The sequence below is a fragment of the Emys orbicularis genome, chromosome 1 (assembly GCF_028017835.1).
Source record: "Emys orbicularis isolate rEmyOrb1 chromosome 1, rEmyOrb1.hap1, whole genome shotgun sequence".
Lineage (NCBI taxonomy): Eukaryota > Metazoa > Chordata > Testudines > Emydidae > Emys > Emys orbicularis.
Genome location: NC_088683.1, coordinates 96,730,159 through 96,747,248, shown reverse-complemented (window position 1 = coordinate 96,747,248; position 17,090 = coordinate 96,730,159). Strand labels below are relative to the sequence as shown.

The 17,090-nt window shown below is 48.5% G+C and overlaps 1 protein-coding gene across 1 annotated transcript in view; it reads left to right on the top strand.

Moving 5' to 3' along the window:
* JRK (Jrk helix-turn-helix protein) overlaps positions 1-16,560 on the top strand; it is a 19,468-nt gene extending 2,908 nt beyond the window's left edge. The window contains exons 2-5 of the mRNA XM_065405374.1: positions 11,869-11,954; positions 13,908-13,974; positions 16,010-16,218; positions 16,363-16,560. Coding sequence (XP_065261446.1) covers positions 11,869-11,954; positions 13,908-13,974; positions 16,010-16,218; positions 16,363-16,560 — 560 coding nt within the window. The remainder of the gene's footprint in view (positions 1-11,868; positions 11,955-13,907; positions 13,975-16,009; positions 16,219-16,362) is intronic.
* The last annotated feature ends 530 nt before the right edge of the window (positions 16,561-17,090 follow it).

Genomic DNA, 17,090 nt, shown 5'->3' with positions numbered 1-17,090 from the left:
ATATATAAAACTTTTCATAATTTGTGTTGCAACATTCAGCTCCATCTCGCAGTGGGGCAGTCAGGCAGGGAAGGGGCTGCCTCCCCAACCAGATGAGACTAGCTCCAAGCACCTAGAATTGTACAACCCAGGAAAAGACAAATGATGGACCATTAAAGTTAATGGGAAAACATTGAAACAACCTGAAACTGAAAAGAAAACACCAGTCTTGGAAAACTACGGGCTAGTCTACACAGCCAACGTTAAAGCGCTGCCGCGGCAGTGCTTTAATGTGGCTGTGTAGTCGCACTTTACAGCGCTGAAACTTGCATCGCTCAGGGGGGTGTTCTTTCACATCCCTGAGCGAAGAAAGTTTCAGTGCTGTAAGTGGCAGTGTAGACAAGGCCTAAGAAACGAGGGAGTTTTTCCCGCTTGGAATATCAATAGTGACTAAAGAAGAAAAGAAACCTGAAAACTTCTTAAAAAGTGAAGGGTTTGACGTGAGGGACAGTCACTTGGCAGGTATTGTCCATGAAATCTGGATCTTCTGGGACTGGGTACGCTGGGAAACAGTGGAGCAATAGGTAACTTGTATTAGAAAAGGTATTTTTATCTAATTCAAAAGTATAAAGCCTGAAGTTGCACCTTTGTTTGTTTTCAGTGTAATTTGTGTATGTTTGCTCTCCCGCACGACTTCCATTTCTTGAATATGATATTTCTATTAAATACACCTTTTGTTTATTTTTTGCCTCAAGCATGTCTCTGGTGTGCAGACTGTGTGGAGAGCATATGCCAAAGCAAGCTGCCAGCTGGGGATTAGTTTCACACCTTCGGGGGAGATGAACCAGAGGGGAAAAGTCCCAAGTGTCTGGTAGTTAAGAACTCAGGGTGGCTGGATCTGGGGAGACACAGGACTGGTAGTGCTGTTGGCGTCACCCTGCAAGGTGTAACTAGGCTGGTGGAAACCAGGGTGAGAATTTGAGTATATCTACGCTGCAAAATATTTCCGCATCAGTGAGTCTCAAAGCCCAGGTCAACTGATTTGTGCTCTCGCTGTGGGACTCACAATAGCAGTGCAGGTGTTACCACTGGGCTGGAGCCCCAGCTCTGAGAACCACCCCTCTCACCAGGTTTCAGAGCCCAGGCTCCAACCCAAGCAGGATTGTGAGCCCTGCAGTGTGAGCCCTGCAAGTCAGTTGACCCGGGCACTGAGACTTGCTGCTATAGGTGTGGGGGTATTGGGTTTTTTTTCAATGTAGATGTACCTTTTGTGCTTGTGGGCAGGCTACTGGTGTCAGGGCTCTGAACCAAAACTGGACAGCATAAAGGCACTCAAGGTTACAGGGCAGGCTGTGACAGAACACTACTGGTGTGGATGTTCCCGAAAACATCACAGGGGACTTCCATAGTATTTAACTATATCTGCTGATATTCTTGCCGTATGTTGTGGTTTTTTTGTGTTGGTCTTCTGGTGATAGTAGCTGTAGCACCAGAATGTCTAGACACTGGAAATTGACTTTTTGCATGGAAATTGTTCTCAAATGGGACAGAGAATGTTAGGTAAAAACTGGGTTTGATTTGAGAGAGTTCTGAGGGTTTGAAAGCTTGCACTTCCACGGATATAATTTCTTAGCGCTCCTTGCCGTGTTGTGGCTGTGGGAAGAGTGCATTGTGCGAATTGCATGGCTAACTTAGCTGCAATATTGAATGTGTGCATTTTGAACAAGCGCTGCAAGAGCTCTTGCTTTGTTCACTACCCGTTGTGTATAGAAATTATTTTATGGACCTGGTATACAGAGCAGTGGTGTCACTACAAGAGGAAATGTGTATTTGGGGTAATAGAAAAAATTGTATGGGACAGATTTTCAGACATGTTAATCACCTACAGTTCCCACTGGCTGCAGTTAGAATTGTGGGTGTTCAGCACTACTGACAGTCAAGCCTACATGAGAAATAGCATGCAATCATGTAAGGACTGTCATAACGCAGGGGGCAGAGTTAAGGTTATACAGACAATACCCTAACTTTGGGATGCTGACCTTGCAGCCATAACATTTTCTCTCTCTCTCTTTTTTTTTTTTTTAAGGTAATTCATCACAGCACTTTTCCTGTAACTGGAATTTTCCAGTAAGATCCTCTGTATTTTCAATATCCTATTACTTCGCTGTATAATGCAGGGGACTCCACGGTGCTCAAATGGTATAATCCCCGTGCTCTTGGAAATGAGGGACCCTCATCCTATGTTATCTTCACCGGCTTCTTAACAGTCTGTCTCACAATTCATCCACTGTCACTCTAACTGGTTCATCCTGTCCCCTTCCTTGGCTTTCTGTCCATCTCTGAAATCCATTTAAAATTGCACCTCCTGGTTTTGTATCAGCTGGAAGTTCCTTGGGGGTGGGGAGTGTACAGACTGTCTCCTTGGAAGAGGTGAGGGCTGCTTTGGCCCGACATCGGTCAGTCAAGGGAGTGCAGTTGTGGTATGGGGCCACAGGGAATGTGTAGAACACATTGACCTTGACCTTTCTCCTCCAGCATGTACCCACTCCCCACTGAGCCCTTGATGTGCCCCAGAATCCTTTTCCCCAGTTCCCTGTGACATTTTACTGGAGCTGGGGCAGGGAGTGAACTGAATTCATGTTTTAATGTCTAAAGCAGCTTCGTGCTATGAATGTTTTTTCGTAATAATACTACTGCTAGGATTCATCAAGATCAGGCAAATAGTTTAAGGGTGCCCCTAGCAGCTACTTGAGATGGATCAGATGAGCAGCTGTACTTAGGGAGTGGAGTTGTCCTCCCAAGACAATGCTGGACGCCCCCCTTGAGAGCCGCTGGTGTGGAGAAATCTTTGCCCCACCAAGGTGGGGAGTCAGAGGGCTATTGTGGTATGGCTTTGGCACTTTCATGGTGAGACGCTTGGATCCTTGGACGGGTTCCAATTCACTGTCTCCCTGTGCAGCAGCTGATGGCACCTTCCTGCTTTCCTGGCATGATTCATCCACCTCCACTCTGGCCTCTCACGCCCCTGGCAATGACAGGCCAGCAGCAGGGCTGTCTCTCTCTCAGGCAGGTCCCAGATGACTGCTTTCAGGAAGGTTTCCATAGCAACTGAAGTCAGGAGAAACCTGCCCACCAAGTTCAGTGCCTTACTATCCGGCCCATGTTTAGGGAGGGGTGCAGGCAGGAGGAGCGGGTGTGGTGATCAAGCAATTGGCGGGGAGAGGTAGGGTGACCAGATGTCCCGATTTTATAGGGACAGTCCCGATTTTTGGGTCTTTTTCTTATATAGGCTCCTATTACCCCCTCTCCCACCCCCTGTCCCGATTTTTCACATTTGCTGTCTGGTCACCCTAGGGAGAGGGGACACTGTTAGACAGGGCTGTTGTGACCGAGTGGGCAAGGAAAGGTGCTGTGTTCCTGTGTGGCTGCACTGTGATGAGGAAGGAACCCACAGCAGCAGGCCTCTCCCTCCTCCCTTCATTTCCTAGCAGGCTGGATAATTAACTTGGCTTCAGTTCACTTTCTCCTCCACAGCTGTGCCCAACCCACTGGGCTCGCCCCTCGTTAACATGCAGCTGACGGGCTGTGTGCCCTGGGGCTTTGCGCACAGGTTGGGCTGTGCAGAGTCTGGGACAGAGAACAGCAGCATTGTAAAATGCTCCCCACTCAGGTGCTTGAGGCGCTGGTCAGTGATTCAGAGTGAATGTAACGTAAACCACAGTGTAATACCAGGGAGTCTAAAGAAACCTAAAGGGACTCAGAAAAACAAGTAGGGCGAGGAGCCAAATTCCACCATGACCTAACCCCTCTGCACCTCTAATTGGCTTCAGTGAAGCTGCCTGTGCAAAGGGTAAGGTGACCATATGTCCCGTTTTGGCTGGGATAAGTCCCTTTTTTTTTTTTTTTTAAGCTCTGTCCTGGCCGTCCCGATTTTTTTTTTTTTTTTTCCAAAAGTGGGCATTTGTCCCGTTTGCTCTTGCTGACTTGATCAGTTGGCAAAACTAAACAGGACAAGTGCCCACTTTTGGAAAAAAAAAGGTGGGATGCAGTGCAGAGGAGGTGACTGCAGAGATGCCAGTCCCCGCGGGGGAGGCGGGGCTGGGGGGAGGGGGCAGCGTTCCAGCATGTGGGCCCCCGCAGGGTTCCAGCGACCAGGCAACAGCCTTGCGTGGGGGGAGGGGGAGAAGTGCAGGGTTCCAGCGATGGGCAACAGCATGGGGCAGGGACCCCTTGGGCGAGCAGCTGGGGGTGCCCGTTTTCTCTTTGGGAAATATGGTCACCTTAGCAAAGGGTAGGATGTGGCTCTACACCCGGGGCCCAATCACCTAAGACACGGTGGTAGCAACCTTTAAAAGGCAGTGTCAAAATGCGGCATGAGAGGGGGAGAAGTAGCCCCTGTGGAAAGCTCCTAACCAAACCTATCTGCCAGGTTTGGATGCTGCTAAAGCTCACGAGTAAAATGAGTTTGGAGGTTCTAAGCTCAGTTTTTGGTGGTGGCTTATTCACATTGCATAGTTACTGCATAGTTTTCCTTTTAGCTGCTCAGGAAAGACCCAGCACTGAAAGGGGAAGAGGGATGCAAGGCAGAATTCAGGGGGTTTAACAACTACATGTGGGAAGCAATTGAGGACAGCATGGACAAGTGCTGTGCATAAGTTCCAAACAAGTTCTGCTCCTGAGAGAGAAGTTGATAGGTTTTTCTCACTACAGGTGGTGGAAATAACCAATATAGGTAGGTTCAGTAGGTGAAGTTCTGCTGCTAAATTTGATTCTGAGCTACTCAATGGTCATGCCATCTGATCCCATTTAGACAGCTGTTCAGATAAGGAAGGAAGGAGCATTGTCATATATGTTCTCAAACATCTGCTTTCCACTCTGTATCAATGGCCTACACGCTGCCCAGCTAGGGATCCTGAACCGTTATCGTTCCAGTGATGTTTGTCACTTGCCATTGGAGTTCAGCAGGTGCTGAAGACATGAGTCTTAATGGACCAAGTCTGTGTTTGGGAGTCTGGTATAACCTGGGATGCTTTTAAACAATTTAAAGTCCCAAATCTAGATTTTAGTGGGCTTTTATACAAAAAAGTTTTATAAAACCTGACAACTAATGGTATGACTTTTTTTTAAATTCAATGTAACAAGTCTATTTCTGGAGTGAAATCTTTCCTGCAGTCCTGGCAAACCCTCTACAAACCTGCACATGCTAGAGAGCTGAGAAATGAAGCCAAATAGTCTGGCTTCACTGTCTGAGCTGATAGAAGAGACCATCTTCCAGCCAGTCAGGATTGTTCCCTACAGTGTGTTCTCCTGTGCAGGGCCCAGTTCATCTTAGGCCGTGTCTACACTATAAAGTTTTGCTGACCCAAGTTACATTGGCATACAGCCGCTGCAGTCAGTATATCACTTGTGCACATGCATACTTGGCTGTATGCATCAGTGCTGCTTGTATGCACCAGGAGAGGTTGTGTCCAAGCACAGTGCAATGCACCAGAGATAGGTATCCCAGTATGCATCCTGCTACCATTCAGCACGCTGTCTTTTGGGTAGTTTTGGTAACTCATGGTGGGGCAGAAGTAAGTTGCGCAGGGGTGACTGAGAGCAAGGAGTCAATTTCCCATAATGTGATGTTCTCCATCCCATAATAGCTCTATCCTGTAATTTCCGCAGCTATTTTAAATTTCCCATGAATCCGCGCAGGACTTGTCACTGTCCACCATCTCTGACAGAAGCATGGAGCCGGCACAGCTCTGCACTATTGTCATGAGCATTGCAAGCACAAGACACACAATCCTCTGGTATTTGCAGAGCCAGAAGAAGAACTGTGGGAAACATTATGATTTCCTCATGGTCAGTTTGCTGTGGAACGTAGCGAGAACCAGTTTGGTGGCATTCATGGAGCAGCTGCTTCTGAACCTAAGAAACAAGCCATGGCTGGTGGGATTGCTTTGTAATGCAGGTTTGGGATGATGAGCAGTGCCTGCAGAACTTTTGGATGCACAAGGCCACATTTCTGGATCTATATGCCGAGCCACTCCAGCCATCCAACACAGGAATATCAAACTGAGAGCTGTACTGACAGTGGAGAAGCAAGTGGCGGTCATGCTGTGGAAATTTGCCATGCTGGATTATTACGAGTCAGTGGGAAGTAATTTTGGTGTGGGAAAATCCACTGGGCTTGTTACTCTGGCTCTTCAGAGGCATCCACCGTGGTGTGATGGGTGGCGGTGGGGTCTCTGCTAAGTATGGCATGCGGCTCTTTATAAAAGCAGCAGGTCTGGGGCTTAGCACCAGATTGACTGTTGGCTTCCCTGGCTTTCTGGTATGCCTGCTGGTCCCTGTCGAACCCCTTCTCCTGCATCCCCCGAGCAATCTGCTTGTAGATGTCAGTGTTTCTTCGTCTGGATCGGAGCTGTGCCTGCACAGCCTCTTCTCCCCACTGGCTCAGGAACTCCAGTATTCCCTGTCTACTCAGGCAGGAGCGCATCTGGAGCGTGTAGCTGGCATGGGCAGTTGCACTCAACAGTGGAGAGCTGCTGGGTGTGCTCATCAAGCTGGGCAATCAGGAAAAGGCTTTTCAAAAATTCACAGGGCTTTAAGTGGGGGCAGGGGACCCTTCCAGTCAATGTAACCTCTGGGCAGTGGAGTTAACAGTTGTGACCAGAGCGGTCAGCATTGGGCATTGTGGACAGCTGCGGGAGGACTGTTAGGGTCGACATAGGTAATGTGGTGTCTACCCTTGTGCTGCGTTGACCTCTGCTCTGAGAGCTGGTGTTACTGTGTTGGCATAACAGAGCACTTAGATAGGTGGGAGACAAATTTAAGTGTAGAAACATGCATTATTCGGTCAACAGAAGGTGGCTTACGTCAACCTAACTTTGTAGTGTAGACCAGGCCTCAGACTATGCTGAGTGGTGAGACTCCGACTTCATCCCTTGGGTGACTATTCCACAGCTTAATAGACCTCACTCTTATGAAATGTTTCTCTCTCTCTCTTATTACTCCTAGTTATATCCCCTTGTACCACTCAGAACAATTCCTCTACAGCCTCAAGGTTTACACCCTTTGTATTGTGCAGATATTCTAAAGCTTTCCCTGTAATTCCTGGTGTACGGTTAGCGGCGTTCCCTCCAGTCTTGAATCATGCTCTGAATTCCTTCCAGGTCATGTTTTCCTAGTGCCCACCATTAAATGCAGGATCCTGAGTGTGTTGTAAAATTAAGCAAACAGCTTCTATGGTGAGAGGCAACTTGATTTTTGATGTTATTTTCCCTTTAAATCTGACATGATTTTAGTATCACAAGGATGGTGTAAAGAGATCATTTTACCCTTGGTTGTGTCCCTTTGTCACTCAGGTCAGAAAGGAATTTCCCCCAGGCCATGTGGATAGGTCTTGGGTTGAGGGGATTTCATCTTCCTGTGGAAAATTATTGGGGGGTTGTTCATTAGGAGCATCTGGGACACAGTTGACCCCAGATGTTGAATGAATACTCTCATGAACACTTCTGTTTTTTCTACCTTATTTTTTTTTTCTTGTAGCAGAGCAGTGACCTAAGACTTTTTGGAGGGCAGCACGCCTAGAGATACACGCCGCCCTTCATCACGCACACTCCTCCAGCACCATGTCAGGTAAGCAGAGGATGCCAGGCCTTGGAGCATATTTTCCTGCCTATGTCTGAGGGGAGGGCCAGCAACAATAAAGCTCTATTGAAAGAGCCTGTTTGTTCTTTTTCACATGAACTGCTGCTGGTAAGTTATTGTCTCAAGGAACCATTTCTCCTTCGAGTGATGGTCCCTGTTGTATTCCATTGTGGGTTTATGCATGCGCCTGGAGTCAGAGAATCTGAAAGTAATGTCCGTTGGTGCGTGCATGCGCCCTGGCTAACCTCATGCCTCCGACCAACGGGATAAAGGGTGTGGCAGACCAGCCACATCTCCTGTTCCTGCTTACTGCCATATGGTCTGGGTCAGAACCTCTCTGTGTTCATAGCTTTGGCGTTAGCTTACAAAATAAGATTTAGATCTAACATTGTTAATAGTTTTTAGCAGCTTATACAGTTTTATACTTTAGTGTTTTTATAGATGTTGGTGTTAGACTCTTTTCGAGGGGGAAACGTTCACCTCCCTGTAGCCCATGTGGGTAGTGGACTACGCCCAAGACTCTGGGCTTCAAACTCTGCGCTTCCCGTCTGCAATCCTTCTCAGTCAGCAGTGACCACCAGCACTGCCTGTACTGCCTTGGGGAAGCTCACGTTGCACTGAATTGCAGTATCTGCCGGTCATTCCCCAATCATATCCAAGAAAGGTGGGAACTTTGTCTTTGGAAACACCTCATGGAGAAGACCATGCGTCCTCAATCAGAATGAGGGTAAGGAACCCTCCCATACATCAGCCTTATTCAGCAAGGAGTACGCCTCCTGCTGCAAAGTCCAAATCTGGTGGAAGCTTGTCAGGAATCAAAGAAACTCTCATAAGCATGAGAGTAAGTCTTTTTCTAAATCCACTTCAAAGAAGTCGGATTCGGCTCGGAGCAAGCCCATCAGCTTGGCCTAAGGGAACTTAGTATGTCCTGAGTTCCAGATGCACGAGAAGAAAGCCCATAAACATTGGGCTACATCAGTACTGGACCGCGATCGGTCAGTACTGTCATCCTGGGCACCTCCCAAGCCCCAGGATCTGCTGGCACTGACTAAGACTGATTATCACCAACTTCGCCTATCCATGGCACCATCTTCCTCAAAAGTAAAACAATCTCCTCTGGCTCCAGCAGCTTGGACAGATAGAACCCCTTTTACACCGGGAGAACGGAATCCCTTACTGCTCCACCGGATGTTTTTGCTCTCCCAGATCCAGAATCTTGGGGCTCTGTTCACACATTTGTGAGACATTACACCCTGGTACAGGACTCCTCTGCTGATGCTTCCTTTGGGACGGGGATCCTTTACTCAGCCCTACTGTCTGCCTCCTCACACCCTTCTCCTACTTAAGTACTGCTTGTCAGTCACCCACAATGGAAAACAATAGGGACCATCACTCGAAGAAGGGGAGGTTACTTACCTGTAACTGGAGGTTCTTTGAGATGTGTGGTCCCTATCTATATTCCACAACCTGTCCTCCTTCCCCTCTGCTTCGGATCTGATTTGCACTAGAGAAGAAACTGGACAGATGCTCGGTCTGCCCCATGCTTTAGCCCCTCTGTCGGAGGCACAAAGTGAGCCATGGCGCATGCATGGACCAATGGACACTGCTTTCAAGTTCTCTGGCTCAGAGCGCATGGTGTGCATACATAAACCCACAGTGGAATACAGATAGGGGTCGCACACCTCGAAGAACCTCCAGTTAGAGGTCAGTAACCAGAGAAATTAATTTATTTTAATGTGCTGCTTTGGTTGGGAGACCAAATGCCTCTTCCTTTCCCCCAAATGATCCTGCCCATGTTCAATTGGTATTAGTCCAATTCTCCCCGCCATGCCACACGGAGCCCTGCAGAAGCTGCCCCAGCCATGGGACATAGAGGGAGAGAGGCTGAAATCTATTCTGCTTCATGCATCCTCATCACCACTTTGCTCAGCTCTGTTCCTATCCAGGATCTTTCCCTCATGGTGGATTTGATGTTGTATGAAGTCAAAAAGAGGAAAAAGCTTTGTTCAGAGATGTGTAGTGGAAGTTCTCTCCCGCTTTGCTCCAACTACCAGCTGATCAGCCTGGGGTGGGAAGGAGGCTGAGGGGTGGTTAAGCCTTGGTCATCTGATCCTTTCAGTCCAAGCCTTAGTAAACTATGACCATGTCTACACTCCAGGCGTGACAGTGGCACATCTACACTGCTGTAGTGTAGGCTCTTTCCACAGCGACTGAAGGGTTTTTTGTTGCGGTAAGTAATCATAGACGATTAGGGTTGGAAGAGACCTCATGAGATCATCTAGTCCAACCCCCTGCTCAAAGCAGGACCAACACCAACTAAATCATCCCAGCCAGGGCTTTGTCAAACTGGGCCTTAAAAACCTCTAAGGATGGAGATTCCACCACCTCCCTAGGTAACCTTTTCCAGTGCTTCACCACCCTCCTAGTGAAATAGTTTTTCCTCTTATCCAACCTAGACCTCCCCCACTGCAACTTGAGACCATTGCTCCTTGTTCTGTCATCTGCCACCCCTGAGAACAGCCAAGCTCCATCCTCTTTGGAACCCCCCTTCAGGTAGTTGAAGGCTGCTATCAAATCCCCCCTCACTCTTCTCTTCTGCAGACTAAATAAGTCCAGTGCCCTCAGCCTCTCCTCATAAGTCATGTACCCCAGCCTCCTAATCATTTTCATTGCCCTCCGCTGGACTCTCTCCAATTTGTCCACATCCTTTCTGTAGGGGGGGCCCCAAAAGTGGACGCGATACTCCTGATGTGGCCTCACCAGTGCCGAATAGAGGGGAATAATCACTTCCCTCAATCTACTAATACAGCCCAATATGCCGTTAGCCTTCTTGGCAACAACAAGGGCACGCTGTTGACTCATATCCAGCTTTTTGTCCACTGTAATCCCCAGGCCCTTTTCTGCAGAACTACCGCTTAGCCAGTCGGTCCCCAGCCTGTAGCAGTGCATGGGATTCTTCCGTCCTAAGTGCAGGACTCTGCACTTGTCCTTGTTGAACCTCATCACATTTCTTTTGGTGCAATCCTCCAATTTGGTCATTCTGGACCCTATCCCTACCTCCAGCGTATCTACCTCTCCCCCCAGCTTAGTGCCATCTGCGAAAATCCACCTCTCCGAGCAGAAGTAGCTAGATCAACAGAAGAATTCTTCCATGGACCTAGCTGTGTCAGCACAGACACAGCACTCAGGGGTGTGCATTCTGGGCGCCATAGCTATGTTGACCTAACTTTTAGGTGTAGACCAGGCCTGTATCCAGCAGGGACAGTCTTAGATTCTCTCACCCCACATTCGCAGCCCTTCCCCATCTCACTTTTACTGTCCTCACAACAGTTCCTTTGGTGCCATCCATCCGTGGTGGAGGTGCTGCTGGACGACTGCAGCAGTGCAAACCACTTGCCCAGAGCTGTGATGCTCCCGACTGAACAGAGCAGGGGGTTGAGTCTGATTAGCGAACTTGGCTCCTTTTTCTTTTAAATGAGCTATGGAACGGGACTAAATCTGACTTGAGGTTTTTTGTTTTTACTGTAACTGCAGTTTCAGCCACCGCTGTTTGAACTCCCACTACAAGCTCTGAGAGGAGGGTAGATTTATCCCAACCCCTCAGTTCTAGTGGAGCTGCCGCCTCTTGGAGGAGACAGATTTGGGGGCTATGTAGATGTCATTCAGCTCACAAGTTAAACTGGGTCTGGATGGCAAAGCTCCAGGAAACGCCAGGTGCGGTGGGAGTTGGGACTGGTGACTCAGCAGGTGGTAGTCGTTGCTCCATGAAGATTGAACGAATGCTCCGATGTGGCACATGGGAATGCTGTTTAGTTATGTTTCAGATGAGCCCTAAAATCACAATGAGACATGATCATTTCACTTCCCTGAACACTCTCTCCATTATCCCTAGGGTACCTGATCTTGCGCTTGTGCACCTTTACTTAGTCATTACAGTGTCTGACGTGCTGGTATAAAAAGTTTGCTTCGAGTTCCATTCTAAAGGTGCTTCCTTTTAGTGGGAGTGACACTTACTATTTGGAGTTCCCGAGGGATGAAAGATGCTACAGAAACATAAGCTGATCCTGTTTGCTTCCTTGGGCACGGTAGCACAGTTACTAAGGTGATGAGAGCTGTATAAATACCAAGATGCCATTGTAGCCACCTGACATCTCACTGAATTTGTTGGCTGTCAGTATTAGGTGTTAGTTAATATCTGCTAAGCTGCTCCGTGTTCTTAATTATTGTGTGTGTTGATCCCTTTGTATTTAGGAAACCACACCCCCTCCTCTGGGGGCCCCTTCTCAGCTCTCACCCCCAGCATCTGGCCACAGGAGATCCTGGCAAAGTACACCCAGGTACAGTGGGGAGAGGGGACAGAACACAGTTTGTCTGCTTTTTTTCTCTTCATTGGTAGAGTAATAAATGTGAAGTGCTGCTGCTGGCTTACTGGACTCTTAATGCTGCAGGGAAGGTGCAGACTTTCTCTGTCCCCAAAAAACTGTTCTAAGCAATGAGCTGACATTGAAATTCTGTGTGTTTGCAGCTGCAAACAGCTGGAACTTGCTGTTAAACTAAGTGTTGGGTAGTGAGTGCAGCCTCTGCTGAACAGAGCCAAGGGGACACCCAGAGCCTGAAGAAACCTCTGTGGATCCTTTCCCTGCTCTTTTGCAACTCTGTGGCTGCATTTTACGATGCAGAGAAGGGTCTTTCTAACCATCCACCGGTCAGTCATGGGTTCCATAGCCCTGTGTGGGCTAACGCACTGTAGGAGAAATTAACCTCTCTCCTCTCTCTCCCCCCCCCTCCCCCACATGCTCTGGTTTAAGGGATGAGTGTAGAGCTTTGTAACCTGCCAGTAATGTTTGTTAAAGGCAAGTGAGTCACAGAGCCTAGTGGGATGGGCCTCTGAGCCCGTTTCTCAGAGACTCGTGCAGTGAAAGAGTATGTATATCTGTGGGGCTACCTGTGTGCCTTGGGGAGAACACACATGGGGAGCTTTGTTAGGGGTGCACTGACTGACTGATGCCAGTTTGTGCTGTGGGAGGATGCAAGAGTGGCAGTGTTAGGAGTGCACATGTGGGCAGTTGTTAGGAGTCGGGTGGGTTAGGCTTTGTCTACACATGGGATTATCCCTGATTTCAGCCACCAGCATAGCTGCACCTGTGCCAACCCCTGGAGCAGGGGTTTCCAAACTGTGGTACGCATACCTCTGGTGGTACACGCAACATCTCTGGGGGTACATGGGAGTAATTGTGTAATGGTGGATTTTATTTATTGCATTTTCAAAATAGGCTACTCAGCTGAAGCTTTAAAACTCTATGTGAATTTGTTATATAAAATACGATAGTTAATTTATTTCAAGATGTACCCATGAGAACACAGATACCCAGAGACGCTGATGTACAGAGCCCTCACCTCCAATTACCGTACAGCATGGGCTCACTTGCCCAGCAAGTGTCCAGTCTAACTGAGCTCAGAACTTAGGGGGTTTGTTTTTGGTTGTATACGTCGCACTATAACTATATCTGAATGTAACAGTGAAATATGGACAAATGGCTAAGGACAGGTAGTGTTAAGAAGAACTCACAAAGTATCAGTGATGAGAAGGGTAGGGGCACGCGGGCAGCTGGTAGATCTGGAAGCGGACACGCAATAAGAAAAGTTTGGGAACCTCTGCTCTAGAATAAGCAAGGAAAACTGGTGTTTGTGCTGTGGAGCTGAAAGAACCTCTGACTGAAACCAGGGCAAGCTCCACCAGCTTAGCCTGCCTACCCCAACTGTTTGCACTGGTGCAGTTGCATTGGTGGCTGGAATGTAGATGGGGTCTTGGCGGGGCAGTGCTAGGAGTGCACACACAGGATAATGAAGGACTAACCATGTCTTAGAGGACCACCCATGTGGGGGCTGTGTTAGGGTGCATTCCCAGGAGTTCCCATACACGTAGGGATTATCTCAGAGTAGTGATCCAGATCCACTGCCTCTCCCAAGTGGATGGTATGCCTCCTTTCCATAATGAGAAGCCGAGGAGAGCGACATGGGTGGGGAATCAAGGCAGAATCTACTGAAGAGAAGCCAAAGCCCTTTCCTCACTGTGAAGCGGGGCTAGACTAGCGTATTTTGCCTGTTGAACAGAGCAGTGTTCAGGAGGGGATGAAGGTCTGAGTGTGCATCCCAGGAGCTGGGAGTGCTCCTCCCTTACTGGGGCCTAGGCAGTGTGACACAGCCTGGCACTCTAAGCAGGTGCCCCACCTAGTGGCCAAATGATGGAAATCAATGCTACCTCTACTTTCTACCTCTCACGCCCCCAGAAAGAAGAGTTGGTGGAGCAGCCGGAATTCCGGTACGATGAATTCGGCTTCCGAGTGGATAAGGAAGGTAAGGCTGCCCCTACCCTCCTTCTGGGCCCATTCTATCCCTATGGTACCTCATGTGATAGGATCTCCCTTCCACTCTCTGTGATGTCTTCAGTTCCCAGCACTATCCTGACTCCAGTTTTTTTAGGGATGTGCTTTAAAAGTGCTGGCCCTCTTGGAAAGTGATATCTAAAATGCTGGAGCGCTGGCCCAGCACAGTCTGTGACCCCAGTGTAACTTTGCCATCATGAGGCGGGGAAGGCGTGTTTCACTGGTGCATTGTTGCTGCAGGAGGGGGAGGTACAGCTGTTACGATTCACTGAGCAATATGTGCTGCGGTAAATAGCATTGTAGCTTTTCAGCAGTGCAATGCAGAGCACCTACAGCAGATGCAGTCAAACTCAGTGACCTTTCAAACCTTCTATCAAAGCACCTCTGGTTCCCATCCCAAGGTGGGCAACTGCGATAGGCTATTCTACCCGTCCAGGTGAGGGGAAAGCCCCCACAGCTTGACCAAGGGTGCCTGAGTAGGGGCAGAACCAACAACCTGCTTTAGCTGCACACCTTGCAGGAAGGGAGGACCAAACAGAAAGGGGTTAAAATGGCTGGAGAACCCATGCAGCTGGGCATTAATAATGGGGGCCAGCTGCCGTGGCTAAAGAGGAGGAAAAGAAAAGGAGTGTCTGGCAATGGGAAGATTCCTGGTTGCCATATGAGGAGACGTCACATTGCATTGCTGTACCCTGAAAAGGGGAAAACTGATTTGGGCAAGATTAGTCCCCTGGAAAGGGCAGGAGGAGGCTGTGTTCTCTGTCAGTGGTTCTCAACCTTTCCAGATTACTGTGCCCCTTTCAGGAGTCAGGTTTGTCTTGTGTACCCCGAGTTTCACCTCACTTAAAAATTACTTGCTTACAAAATCAGACATAAAAATACAAAAGTGTCACAGCCACACTAGTACTGACAAATTGCTGACTTTCTCATTTTTACCATATAATTACAATATTTATATTCCAGTTGATTTATTTTATACTTACATTTCAGTGTATAGTATATAGAGCAGTATAAACAAGCCGTATGAAATTTTTGTTTGTACTGCCTTCACTGGTGCCTTTTATGTAGCCTGTTGTAAAACTAGGCAAATATCTAGATGAGTTGATGTACCCCCTGGAAGACCTCTGCGTACTCCCAGGGGTATGCGTATCCCTGCTCTATGTGCATGTGTGTGTGTGTGCACACTTGCGCTGAGTGCCACACTGAGCACTGGGAAGCACCCCAGGGACAGTGACACGGGTATAGGGGTGTGGCAAAGGGAGTGCCTGTTCCTCCAGAGCATATTATAGATTGATGGATATTAATGCCAGAGGGACCATTCTGGTCATCTAGTCTAACCTCCTGCATAACACAGGCCACAGAACCTCACCCCTGCAATTCCTGCATCAAGCTCATGTCCTATGGCTGAGCCAGAACATATATTTTAGAAAGCCAGTCTTGAGTGAAGAATGCCAATAACAGTGAATTCCCGACTTCCCTTATTAAGTTTCTTCAATGGTTAATTTACCTCAGTTAAAATTTTGCACCTTATTTCTAGCCTGAACTTATCTAGCTTCAGCTTCCAGCCATTGGCTCTCGCTGTGCCTTTGTCTATTAGATTAAAGAGCCTTATTAAATACAAAGTTACAAAACCCAGTGGGGCAGCTGCTGCCAGGCTCTCATTTAACTTCGATGACCCGCTGTTTGGCTGGCTCACGTTTTGAATAGGCACATATGAGTCCCAGCCTCCTATATCTTGGGGTTTCAGTGTGGTTTGCTTGTGACCACACAAGCTGTGCTGGGTGGCAAGCGCAGTTTGAACCCAGGCTGTCATTGCTGTGATGCAGGGCTCATGCATCTGAATCCCCAGCGCCGCCACCAGTGCAGAGGCTCAGATATTTTTGTCTGGCTTTTTCAGATACAGAAGACAGATCTCTCCATTTCTGTCTGTCACTGGTCCCCGCCCAGTCCCTTTCTTACTTGTCTGTTTCCTTCCCACCTCTGCCTTCTCCTGTCTCCTGATGCAGATGGCGCTGAGCCGAACTCCAGCAAGCTGCTGGGGATTCCGCTGACGGAGGAGCCACAGCAGAGGCTGAAGTGGCAGGCCCACCTGGAATTCACGCACAACCACGACGTGGGGGACCTCACCTGGGACAAAATCGAGGTCACGCTGCCGGGTTCGGACAAGCTGCGCTCACTGGTGCTGGCTGGCATCCCACACAGCATGAGGCCTCAGGTGAGGCCCTGGGGCACAGTCATGAGGAAGGGAAGCAGGGAGTATGAAATGAGAGACCAGTTCCTGTTGCTTTCACTTCTCGGTTTGTTGTGGTTGCGTTTTGACCGCTCTTCACCCTTTCTTTTCATGTCCCCGATTCTCCAGCTGTGGATGCGTCTCTCTGGGGCCTTGCAGAAGAAGAGGAATTCGGAGATGTCCTACCGAGACATTGTGAAAAACAGCTCCAATGACGAAACTATCTCTGCCAAACAGGTTGGGAGCCTGCCTGATGCCAACGCTCCAGTGCCTGGGGTGGAAACATGGGTGATCTGTTGCACTGGGGGGGATGAGGAATTTGCTTAATGCCTGCAGGGACAGATGAGGGGGAGGGGAGAGGTTGGACTATGCTACTCGTTAATTTTTCTCATCCTTTATTTATTATTATTCTCATCCTTTATTGGTTTGAGGGGCTCACTTCACCTTCCCAAGAGGGGAGGGGAAAAGATTTAGTCCGCACCCACACTGTCCTCAGGCTGTGTTGGTTTCTGTGTACATGGGGCAGACAGCTCTGCTGTGAATATATGCGTATGAATCATGCCTAGGTACAAACACTGACCAAGATACTAAGGAGTAGGGCCCTACTACTACAAATTCATGGCTATGAAAAACGCGTCAGGGACTGTGAAATCTGGTCTTTTTTGTGCTTTTACCTTTACTATACAGATTTCACAGGGGAGACCAGCATTTCTCAAATTGGGGGTTCTGACCCAAAAGGGAGCCGTAGGGGGATCACAACATTATTTTAGGGGGGTCGTGGTATTGCCACCCTTACTTCTGTTCTGCCTACAGAGCTGGAGAGCAGCGGCTGTAGGCTGGGCGTCCAGCTCTGAAGG